The following is an 11,997-nucleotide window of genomic DNA, read 5'->3' as shown; positions in this document are numbered from 1 at the left end:
ATAATGATAATCCAGTATGCACTCAACTAAACTTCAGCCAGTCTCTTAGGAACAGCAATGAAATCACTCTTTCTTCAGTATCAGTGTGCAGCACTACTTGAACTAAGCATGTCAGTCACATTGTGGAGTAGCCATAAGCCACCAGGTAATCAGCTGTCAACATGAATATACAACTGAGTGATAAAAATTCTGTATCCTCTGAACTGGGAATTGCATTAGATTCCAGGAAATGGTGTAACTCAAGATACGGTATATGTTTTCCTTTGGATATATAAAGTTACTTGATGTTTAGTTTGACTAGGAAGAATGTTAAATCCCTGGTAGAAGCTAGGATAGAACAATATATTTGTCATATTTATGAAAGTATGGAACAAACTAGGAGTGATAAAGACTTTTCTATCTACAGATAATAAAATGATTCCCAGTTTACCACTGCAGATGTCCCTCTATTTCAACGTTTATTTTTCCCCATTTTGGTGGCTCTGCACAGTTGTCATGCTTTATCTGAAGGTGAGTCCTGAAGGAATGTGGTGGCTTGCAAATATAATATGTTCCTGATCAAACACCTCCTAGTACTGTAAAAGAGTTCACTGGCATTACAGGTTATTAGACTTGTTTGGGAATTCCTTGGAACTGGAGGTTCAAGAGTATTTGAAACCAAATATAACACTGTCAGCTTACAGTAATGTGATCTTCTTGTAATCACAAACAGCATGTTATAAGACAGCACAACAGAACTTTTAATCTCTTTTTCCCTCTAGTATCCCATCTTGTCAGATGGCTACAAGTTCATCCTGGTCACAGTCATGATTCTGGCCTCTCTAATAGAGGTCATTCGACTCTACCTGGGATACATGGGCAATCTGCAGGTGAAGGTATTGTACTGCATGTACATACTACTTTGTGTAGGAGAGCTTTTTGGAGTTGAACATAATGAACTGGCAGACTATTTTACCTAAGTTGAGGAGGTGTTTTTTTTCCACAAGTTAGTCTGCCTCCTCTATTCCCTTGGCATCAGTTTTTACTTTTGTGCATTCCATGAATTTCTTCCTCCAAAGAAAGCCTTCTTGCTCCCCAAAAGCGTTCAGTCTGGAAAAAATACAGTTAAAAACCACAGTATCTCACTTTTACCATTTTACATTATGTGGTGGTTTGGGAAGCTAAAATATTTTGTTCTTCACTAAGTTTTGGATTTTTTTCATCTCCAAACTGCCAGTTAATAGGTGATGTCTCCTTATTGTAGATCCCTGAGCTGGCTGCGTTTTGGCTCCTGACTCTCCTCCTTCAGTTGCCCATGATTAGCTTCTTGCTATTTAATGAAGGCCTGAACATTCAGCCACTGGAACGAGTGGTCAATATCATCTTTGCCCTCTTCCTCACCTCCCAAGCCATTACAGCATTTTTCACCCTGAAAAGAATGGTAAACAAACTGGCAACTCGCTTCCACCTTAATGCATTTGACCAGCTGGACGAACATCCTGTGCCTGGTTTTTACAGCCTGAGCGAAGAAGGAAGAGCAGTTTCCATGTCCAGGAGGGGCCCCTGCTGAGGAGGGTCACCCAGCAAGTACTGGCTGTGGATCATACCCCAAGGGTCTGAGAAGCTAACAGAGGGGATCTCTTGTTGCTACAGTTGTGTGTTGTAGGAAGGTGAAGAGCAACCCAGCATCAGAGATACTAAAAAAAAATAGATCCTGCTTAAGAATGAATATTAAGCCTCTGGGATCAGAGCTCCACTCTGCAGGAAAAATCAAAACCTATTACATAACTGGGTGGAGTGGACTATTTGTGGACTGTTACTGCATACAGTATTGACAGAGTGAGTTTGATGGGTTTTACATTTTGAAGTCATGTGGTGTTAATGGAAGTCTTTCCCCCCCTCACTGTTTGCACATAATTGTTTTGTTGACAATAAATTTTTATACACATTTTATTTGTGATTATACCAGTTTTCTCTCTGTTCTTCCAGATATGTTGCACATATTTTATGTCTGGGTCATCAGTTAAGAAAGAAACAAAAAAAACCACACACACCAAAATCCAAAGTTTTCATATGAATCCTCAAAGTCTTCCTTCAAGCAGGACAAGAGTAAAATTTTAAGCAGTTGAAGTTTGTGCCAGCCTAAAGTGTAAAGATGGGTCTAAAGTGAAAAAGGGCAGTCTTTTTAAACTGATTACTGGCTTGGATTGGTTATTAGACAGAAAAAGAAGATTTCTGTACGAGAATCTCAAAGAGTGTCTAATGTTTAATATAAAACATTTAAAGCTCCATATTCAGAGCTTGCAAGAGAGACAGTGAGGTTTAAGCAGAAGTTACATCATTTTGTAATATAACATTAGAAACTCCTTTAAAAAAAAAAAAAACACTTAACTGATGCAATGGGAACATTGCACATATATTTGTGTTAATCACAACTACGTTACTGGAGAATGCCAAGGTCAGGGCTGATGAATTACAGAAGAAGCTTGATAGGATCCTTTATGATAGCAGGTGACAGCACGATTGGTCCTGACAGGCCAAACAGAAGACATCAAGATACCTTGGAAAGCAGCAGGCTGGAAAAGGATCTGAGAGTAATGATCAACAGTCAACTAGATATGAGCCAGCAGTGCACACAGGTCGCTAAGAAAGCCAATGGCATCCTGGCTTGTATTAAGAACAATGTGGCCAGCAGGAATAGGGAGGTAATCCTCCCACTGTACTTCGCACTGGTGAGGCCACACCTTGAATATTATGTTCAGTTTTGGCCCCTCACTATAAGAAGAGCATAGAAGTGCTGGAAAAGTTCTGTCCAAAAAGGACACTGAGGATTGTGAGGGACCTAGAGTGAAAGTCTTGTGAGGAGCAGCTGAGGGAGCTGGTTTGTTTAGGCTGGAGAAGGAGGCTGAGGGGAGACCTCATGACTCTTTACAACTACCTGAAGGGAGGTTGGAGTGGTAAGGGAGACAGCCTCTTCTGCCTAGTGACATATAATAAGACCAGAGGGAACAGATGCAAGGGGCACCAGAGGAGGTTTAGGTTAGATATTAGGAAGCATTTTTTTCCTCTGAAAGGGTTGTCAGGCATTGGAATAGATTGCCTAGGCAAGTGGTGGAGTCACCACTTCCAGAGGCATTTAAAACAGCATGTGGACCTTGTGCTTAGGGACATGGCTTAGTGGTGAGCTTGCAGTGTTAGGTCTAAAGCTGGACTGGATGATCTCAGAGGTATCTTCCAGCCAGGGACATTGTGATTCTGTATTTCCTCCTATGACTGTCAACAGTGACTCAGATGTTTCAGTGTCTCTTTAGCCATACAGAGCTGCCTCTTCCTGCCCAAATCACAGAATCACAGAATCCTAGGGGTTGGAAGGGACCTCGAAAGATCATCTAGTCCAACCCCCCTGCCAGAGCAGGGTCACCCAGAGCACATCACACAGGAACATGTCCAGGCAGGTTTTGAATGTCTCCAGTGAAGGAGACTCCACAACCTCTCTGGGCAGCCTGTTGCAGTGCTCTGTCACTCTCACAGTAAAGAAGTTTTCTGATACTCACATTGAACCTCCTATGCTCCAGTTTGCATCCATTACCCCTTGTCCTATCACTGGTCATCACTGAAAAAAGCTTAACTCCATCTTCCTGACACCCACCCTTTACACATTTGTAAACATTGATGAGGTCACCCCTCAGTCTCCTCTTCTCCAAACTAAAGAGACCCAGCTCCCTCAGCCTTTCCTCAGCAGGGAGACATTCCACTCCATCATCTCTGTGGCTCTGCACTGGACTCTTTCAAGCAGTTCCCTGTCCTTCTTGAACTGAGGGGCCCAGAACTGGACACAATATTCCAGATGTAGCCTCACCAAGGCAGAATAGAGGGGGAGGAGAACCTCCCTTCACCTGCTAACCACACCCTTTCTAATGCACCCCAGGATGCCATTGGCCTTCTTAGCCACAATGAGACTAGCACCAAAAGCTGCTCTTCCTGGCCAAGGATGTAGGGTAGATCTCCAAGGAGCTCATATCTACCACTAAGAAAACCTGAGTGTTGGGGAAGTATAGGCTAATGATGCAGCATGGAAGTTGAGCACTGCTAGTTTTCAGTGCCTTCCAATAATGTCTAAAATAACAGACATTAAGGGAAAGCAGCATCTTTTCCATAGGTCCACCAGCTGACTATCTCTGCTCTCGATATCATTGGCAGAACAAGCACTGGAGCAGCTTAGAAGAGACACTAAGGCAGTTGGCATCCCTCGTGCTCTGCATGGAGCTTGGCTGTTCCCCTTACAGAAAGCCTGCTATGGGAAATGAGTAGGAAAGTACATCAAGATGATACAGCAAGCCAGGCTCTGAGGAGACAGTGATCACCTGTAGTAATCCAGTCTCTTGCCCTAATTAGAAAATGGCATATCCTTTGGTTGTTTCCAGTAATGCCATAAAAATGTTAAAACTGAATCTCACAAAATACTTCGTTAGTGTAATGGCTGGGAAGACTTTTTAATCACCAAGAACATCAAATACAACATAAAGCTGAAAATGTCGACCATATACCAGTGCTGGCAAAAAGGAACTGGCCTCCAAGCTATGACCACAAAACTTGATTCAAAATCCTTGCTTCTAGTGATAAGAAAATAATGCACTTAGAAGATCAAATTACCATGCAGGGCAATTATCAGGAGCCAAAGATGCAGAGAGATACAACTCTCTGCTGGAGAGAGAAAGAGGGAGAGAACATCAATGTGGTGTTACAGGAAATAGAATTCAGAGAAACACTGTTAGAAAGAGTTGCCTGGAAATGCTTCGGGTAGAAATGTGATGTAAATTCAGCAATATATTTGATACACTCAAGATCTCTGTATTCTCTCTGCTCAGGCTTCCTAACAGACCTGCTGGTCAATTTTTATTTCATCATTACCAGCTTAAACATTTAATTATGAAGAAAGCTTGCAAGCATCTAGAACTTGCATTCAGTGCCTACAACTGCAGTTTTTCCATGAGTTTCCTACTCCTTGTGTACCCAGAGACAGGAGAAGAAAATTACAGTAGCACTCAGGAAAACAGAACAAGTACAGAATCACACTGAAACTTTTTTCCTCCAGTTTCCAAATATCACAAGAACTGGCAAGACATCAAACAAGCAGAAAATATACTAGTCACTTGTAACAGTCAATTTCAGACACATAAAACAAACTTCAGAAACTTTTGATAACCATGTAAGGAAGGAAAAAATAACAGAGGAGAGAGATACACAAGTAGAAGGGGAAAAACATTGCAGAAGGTACTCACACACTGTAAGTCATAAAACAAGTGGAAGAACTTAATAGCATCAAGAGCAAAGAGGTAATAATGGCTTTAACATTTTAAAGAAAATAATGGAAAATGGAAAATAATGGTTTGTTATAAATGAAGAAGTTCGGGAATAATTGCCAGAACAGACTGGAAGCATTGGAAGGTAGTAGAGAACTTCAAAGGGAAACAGCAAACAAAGTAACAATCCCTCATAGATACTCTTCCTCCCATTATTCGGATAGCTATGAGCAGACATGTTGTCCTGCAACAGGAGGAATATACTCATCTTGCAGTATAAAATATTCATAAGTAGAACATGAGAATTTAAGACTGAGCAAAGCACATGTTTGGGGAGCAAGGGCGGTTAGTGACTTCCCCCTCCCCTCTACAGATTAGGTGGAAAAGGTGAAAGGAGGAAACTCAAGAACATTGGAAGCCAGTGGAAGTTCTTTGAGCAGCATCTAGACAGTTTTGAATGCAAGCTGCACAACAGCAGCTTTTTGTCACACTAGGGTTTCTGCAGAAAACGACAAAACAGTTCTATTATTATTATTATTATTATCTAGATAGCTGCCTAATTTACTGTCCCTTCATTAGCAAGATCTTTGAATAGCAAACATCCAGATACAGTTATTTAACAACATTTACTATTAGGAACAGTCAACAATCAATTTGAAAGGAAACTTGTACCAGCAAATTTCCTTTAAATGAAGGAATGAAGAATGGGCAAGTAATCTTAAAATCCTCTTTTTTAAAGTTATTGGTCAGCTTGGAGGTAAGGAGTATTTTGTATTCAAGGACAGAGTTGCTGAGTTTTAATACCTGAACTCAACATGTGTTCCTTGTCTGAACTAGACTCTGTAAAAGGTTTTTATCTTTTTAACAGTTGCAGGACTTCTGAGAAGGGAGAATTAAATTTGGAAGAGGCTTCAATTATGTACCTTACTCAAGCAATCTGATAAAGCAGACATGAGATAAGGCACAGATTTGATAAAAAGACAATTCATAAAAATGGAGTATAGCATTAACCTTTCTATATCAACAACTCACTCTTTCAGACTTCTAAAAGAATTGCACCCAGAGGAATGAGATCATACATTTCACTCTTGCCTTTGTCTCAACATAACCTAGAGTAGATGTGGTGTTAGTCCTCAAATAGTTAATTCAGTAGGTACAGTTGGCATCATTACACACTGATCAGAGTCAACAGTAATATTTGATAGCTGGGTAAGGCTGCAGAGATTCATTTATTTTGAAAAACAAAATTTTGTTTCTCCCGGACAAAGATCAGATGGCAGCAATTAAAAAGGACTTTGTTCAGTGCTTTGACTAAAGCAAAGATAATAAACAGGTCTTCTGTAGGAGGAAAGCAAAGTACTATATGCAGGTCAGCTGATAAGACCAAGAATAATTTAAACTGTAATAGAATAAATAGTTTCAAGAAGCACCACACAGATGGAGAACTATTGATGATTGATGCCACTGAAGGAGCCCCTGGGTACATGAAGCAGGGGATTTATTAAGAGGAAATAAGTACTAAGTTACAAGCTTGAAAGCTCACAGGGATTCAGAGGAGTTGTTCTTCCACCACATTCATTAAATATATGCAACTTCAGCTTGTTACACAAAAAATAAGTCTCTTATTCAGACACTCCAAGTTTGAAATTAAAGTACTGGGACCCTGGGGAAAAACCCTGGGAACCACAGAGAAAACTGCAGAGAACTGTAGAGAGAAAGGGAAGAAGTCTGGCAGGCAGCTGCAAACACAACCATGCTAAGACCTGTGGCTTCCCTCGTGAGCTTAGGAAGTATTAGTGACTTCCCTAATACTGGGTGTTCAAGGCAGTTCTTAAGGAAGGAGTTCCTGCAATCTATGAAAGAAGCTACTCTTGTTCTTTAAGGGACAGAAGAGACTGACAGACCCATGCTGTTTCCAAGTGAAAAATTCAGTAAAAAATGCTTGAACGCTCTTTAGTTACCATGTTCTTGTTTTATGGAAACCATGCCATAAACTGAATTCATTAAGAAGATCAGATGTACCTGTTCCTAAGCACTTGTGGTACTACTAATGCCAGAGGAGCTTAGTTTCTTCCTACTTTATACTGAGAAAGCTTATGCCAGGCTGGAGTTTTGAACAGAACCTCTTGGCCCGTGCAGCTACTAGTCCCCCCATTGCGTAAAAAGGAACCTACTGCTTGTGTCAATCCAGAGTGACTCGTATCAATGTGTTTGATCTCCTGTTTGAATTACAGGAAGGATTTTAGCATGAACTTCTGTTCTCTCTTTGTTCTACCCTTGCTCCCATGGCCTTTTGCACAGGAAACACAGACTTTATCACAGGGTTAAAACTTGCAAGAGCCCATCAGAAGATACCCAAGTATTCATGTGACCGCAGGACACTAATGTAAAAGTCAGCAGTTAAAATACATAGCTAAAAAAATAATTTTATTTTTTTCTTGTTTCTAGAAGACCCCAGTTGGATGTGAAGTCTTACCACAACCAGAAATGCTAGAAATCCTCTCTCTATAAAAGCAGCTAGAAGTAGTTGGACAAGTCTCTGAACAGAAACTTCACTTTGAATAATCCTGGAGCAACCTACAGCACCTTTTTTCCCCAAATGAGTCAGCATCATTAGCAGAGCATGTATAAAACCCCAGGGGAGAGTGGTATTTTTTAAGAAGTGTTTTACCAGGGATCTTTCAGTAGGCACACAAACTATTCCAGCAGCCCATGAAGATTCACCAGAATTGAAGGAAGTAGAAAATCCTCAACATACAGCAGAGACTTTGTGCCAGCAGCGTGATCAGGCATCCATAACACCCTGAATAGCATAAATGCAGTGATAATGGCCCAGGGTACCCTCTGAACTCAGCCCTCAAGCTAAGTTCTCTCAACACAGATTGTGACAACAGGTAACTTTCAAGGTTATCACACTGTTAGAAACATACCTCCAAAAGTTACTAACATCTTTTAGCCAAGACAAAGCTATACTCGTAAGAAGAACAACAGATTAACACTTACCTCAGGCTTGTACCTGACAGTCAGAGCAGTTTAGAAAGACCAGCTTCCATCTGAGAAGCTACCTCTAGATCAGCATACCTTCCTGCAGAGGGGAAAACCGCTTAAATAGCCTGAGGGTTCACTCCAGCTGGGAGCAGCTTCAGGATGTCTCACAGCCCTCACTGAGGAAACTCAGAAATCAGAATTAACGGGTTGAATGGAAACAGCTGTTTGGAATGCCCTGGATGTAATTTTGGCCAATTAACAGATGTCTCCTCATACCCAGGAGAAACAAGAGCACTTGGTGAGGAGCAGCAACAGTAGGCAATGCAGGACTGCCAGTGAGCAGCTCAGGTGTGCCACATTGAAGAGCATGTGATGAAAGCAAGTGTCCTCAGCTGATGAATCCCATAAAAAAGAAACATTACTCAGTTTGGCAATTTTTAAATATTTTTTTTTTAATAAACAAACCACACATTAAAAAAAAATAAGAATCTTGTGCTGGTAGGCACTAAAACACTAGTACCTTGCACCTGAAAACATATATGTGGATCATCCCCATGTAGAAAAATAATGCCCTCTATGCAATGTCTACAATCCTGTGCTAAGCAAGCAATGAGCACTGCCCATTACATACACACATGAACTTTTAGCCAGTCAGAGGGATTATTAAATATCCACTTACTCAAAACTGGAATTGTTGTCATCTGAAAATAAAAATATAAAATAATTAAAAATCACAGCTTGTCCAGTGATTTGATAGAGCTGCTTTGATTGATAGAGCTGCACCATGTCCTGGGGTGCATCAAGCACAGCATTGCCAGCTGGTCAAGGGAGGTGATTGTCCCACTCTACTCTGCACTGGTGCAGCCTCACCTTGAGTACTGTGTGCAGTTTTGGGCACCACAATATAAAAAGGGAATCAAGCTACTGGAGAGTGTCTAAAGGAGAGCCACAAAGGTGGTGAAGGGTCTGAAAGGGATGACTTATGAGAAGGAGCTAAGGTCACTTGGAAAATACAGGTTGGAGAAGAGGGGGCTGAGGGGTGACCTCGTTGCAGTCTATGGCTTCCTCGTGAGGGGAAGAGTTGGGGCAGGTACTGATCTCTTCACTCCTGTGATCAATGACAGGACTCAGGGGAAATGGCAGGAAGCTGAATCAGGGGAGATTTAGGCTGGATATCAGGAAAAGGTTTTTCACCCAGAGGGTGACTGAGCACTGGAACAAACTCCCCAGGGAAATGGTCACAGAACCAAGCCTGTCTGAGTTCAAGAAGTGTTTGGATGATGCTCTCAGGCACATGGTGTGGTTCTCAGGTGCCCTACACAGGGTCAGGATTTGGACTTGATGATCCTGATGCATCCCTTCCAACTCAGCATATTCTATGATTGATAGATAGCAAAATTAACTGCTCCTCCTGCCATGAAGGTGCTCACTCCCATGTGAGAGCACCCAGGTAGCAGAGCATCAGCACAGTGCAGTCTGCATTTCTGTAAAAAAACATCCTTTTACAATTGCCTTTACCCCTATTCACAGAATCAGAATTCCTGTGTGTCAGAGCTTGATAATGTAAAGCTATTCTTTATGCAGTTTTACTCAGGAAAAAGCAGCAGCTGCAACCTGTGTCCTAGAAAAAGTAGGGTCTTGCCACCAGGGCTTGCATGCTGTGTTGGGCAGGCGTTGGCAGGTGAACACCACTTGCATCCCAGAGGTCAGCATTCTGCATGTGTGCCAATGCATGTGCTGATCCATACCCCACCACTCCTATCAGGAATGGAAATCTTTCAATTTTGTCAGCTCTGGAGAATATTGAATTTTTCCTCTTTCTGTACTGGAGAAAATGTGATGGCAGCTGCCAAAATCAAGCTCCCAATATTAACTACTTCCTTGTCTTTGTGTGTGATCCCTTACCAGAGCAATCACAGAGGGCAGCCACAAATTTCATAGAATTGGGGGTGGGGGAAACAAGAAAAAAACCCTAAGAGCTACGAAAGTAGAATGGACAAAGAATAAATTACAAAAAAATACCAATAAGGCAGCAGCAAAAGGATTAGCCAGACTGGTTGCAGTCAGCGACAGTGAAATGTGACACAATAAAATCTCAGCTATTGAGCTAGGACAGCCCTAGGATACAGAAGACTGAAATGAAGGAAAGCTTTGGATTGCTTTGTTCTTGAGTATTGAAGGTTTTTTTTCCAGAAGCATAAAGCATGAAGTATTACAGTGATAACAGAGATTAGAAAATAAAAGAATAAACAACAAACAACAAAACACACCAACCAAAGAAAGGTCTTTAAGGATTTATTTAGGATGCATTGAAAGAGGGATTTGGTTCAGTCCTAAACATCGCCTGCAACAAAGCAGCCCAACAGCAATGAGTAGGATGGGACACATTTGGCTGTGCTCACATTTCTCAGTACAGCTTTCAATTATATGTTGCTAAAGGACCAGTGCTGGTCTGGGAAGGCAAGGGAGCAGCGACACAGCTACCCAAGTTTGCTAGCCAGCACGTTCCCACCCAGTGTGCTGAGGGGTCACTCCTCCCTCAGCATCTCCATCCCCAAGGGGTCTTTCCTACCTGCCTCCCTGGGCACAGAGCAGCTTTGGGACTCTCCTGGAAGGGGGACGCGCCAGTGCTGCACAAATGCTGTCAGCCTGAAATCCAGCCCCTGCCAGTGGGGATTTTAAGACTGAGAAAATGATGAACCCTCAACAGGGACCCAAGGAAGAGTTTGTGTTTTTAATTTCACCATATGGCCAGCTGCCATTGTTTTGGGCTGTATTGCTGGCAGTTAATCAGGCAGCCAGCAGCTTGAATTTTTAGTGCTGGCTGGTAGCCAGTTGCTAGTATCCCAGCCCAGTGTGGTCACCAGCTGTGACAGGAGCTTGAGCAGGTCTTCTGTGGCCTGTCTGCCTTCATGCTACCACTACATCCATCTGAATGCAAAACCAGAGTAAGCACGTGGGCTTTAGAAGTGCTGCTGAGGATGTACATAATCTTGCTTGAGAGAGGAAACAGTTGTATTCCTCTCACCCCAGCACCTGGGCAGGTACAATTTGTTTCTCATGACATCTACAGAAAACCAGTGACTTCAAACAATGGCACCTGGTACCCTTCTCATCTTCTCTCTTCACCACTGTAGTCTTTTTCAGGCATCTAGACACTCAAAAATTCATATTTCCCTATTTCAAGCATAAAAAAATTTAAACAATTGGGAGGAAAAAAAAGGAGAGAGGATATTTTCCAAGAGGGAAAAAAAGCCAAGGTGGTCATGTTGACACTGCTGACTGCCAGTTTTATGGGTGTGTTTCCCAACCAGAGCAGAAAGACCATCCTGCTCTAAACATCATGTCTTTCAGGAAAGAGCTCTGCCCACTGTCCCACTGAATAAATGGTTTAAGCTTGTAAAAATAAATAATTTCTTCTTCATGCTTTGAGGATCAGGACATTTAGAGAAATTGCACAGTGCTTTGAGCCATTTTACTGCTTTGTTGTTAGTACTTCTGAGATCAGCTGGTGAGCAAGTGATATTCTGGATCTGAAGTCTGATCATGGACTCTTCTCTCCCAAAGCTGGAAAACTTCAGCCAGTCTTGCTTGCTGCATGCCCTGCATAATCCAGTATTTCCCGATTTATTCTGTCAGCTCACCATCCCATATGAAGGATGTTGAGAACACAGCCCTCCCTATACTTTTATGGGAATTAGGCACTTTGCCAGACACATGCGGTTCA

At 42.0% G+C, this 11,997-nt stretch overlaps 1 protein-coding gene across 1 annotated transcript; it reads left to right on the top strand.

Moving 5' to 3' along the window:
- Positions 1–357: 357 nt before the first annotated feature.
- Positions 358–1,549, top strand: TMEM17 (transmembrane protein 17). Its single transcript, XM_009993462.1, has 3 exons — positions 358–510; positions 762–875; positions 1,244–1,549. Exons 1-3 carry the CDS (start codon positions 358–360, stop codon positions 1,547–1,549), a joined length of 573 nt encoding a protein of 190 aa, XP_009991764.1.
- The last annotated feature ends 10,448 nt before the right edge of the window (positions 1,550–11,997 follow it).

The sequence above is a fragment of the Chaetura pelagica genome, unplaced genomic scaffold (assembly GCF_000747805.2).
Source record: "Chaetura pelagica isolate M959 unplaced genomic scaffold, ChaPel_1.0 scaffold472, whole genome shotgun sequence".
NCBI lineage: Eukaryota > Metazoa > Chordata > Aves > Apodiformes > Apodidae > Chaetura > Chaetura pelagica.
This window is presented reverse-complemented; position numbering and strand designations above follow the sequence as displayed.

What these genes read in the sequence shown, in the direction of transcription:
- TMEM17 (XM_009993462.1), top strand. Translation starts at nt 358, where the DNA reads ATGAAAGTATGGAACAAACTAGGAGTGATAAAGACTTTTCTATCTACA. An exon ending in TTGTCATGCTTTATCTGAAG is followed by an intron (nt 511 to 761) that starts GTGAGTCCTGAA and finishes TTTTCCCTCTAG; the next exon opens with TATCCCATCTTGTCAGATGG. An exon ending in TGGGCAATCTGCAGGTGAAG is followed by an intron (nt 876 to 1,243) that starts GTATTGTACTGC and finishes TCCTTATTGTAG; the next exon opens with ATCCCTGAGCTGGCTGCGTT.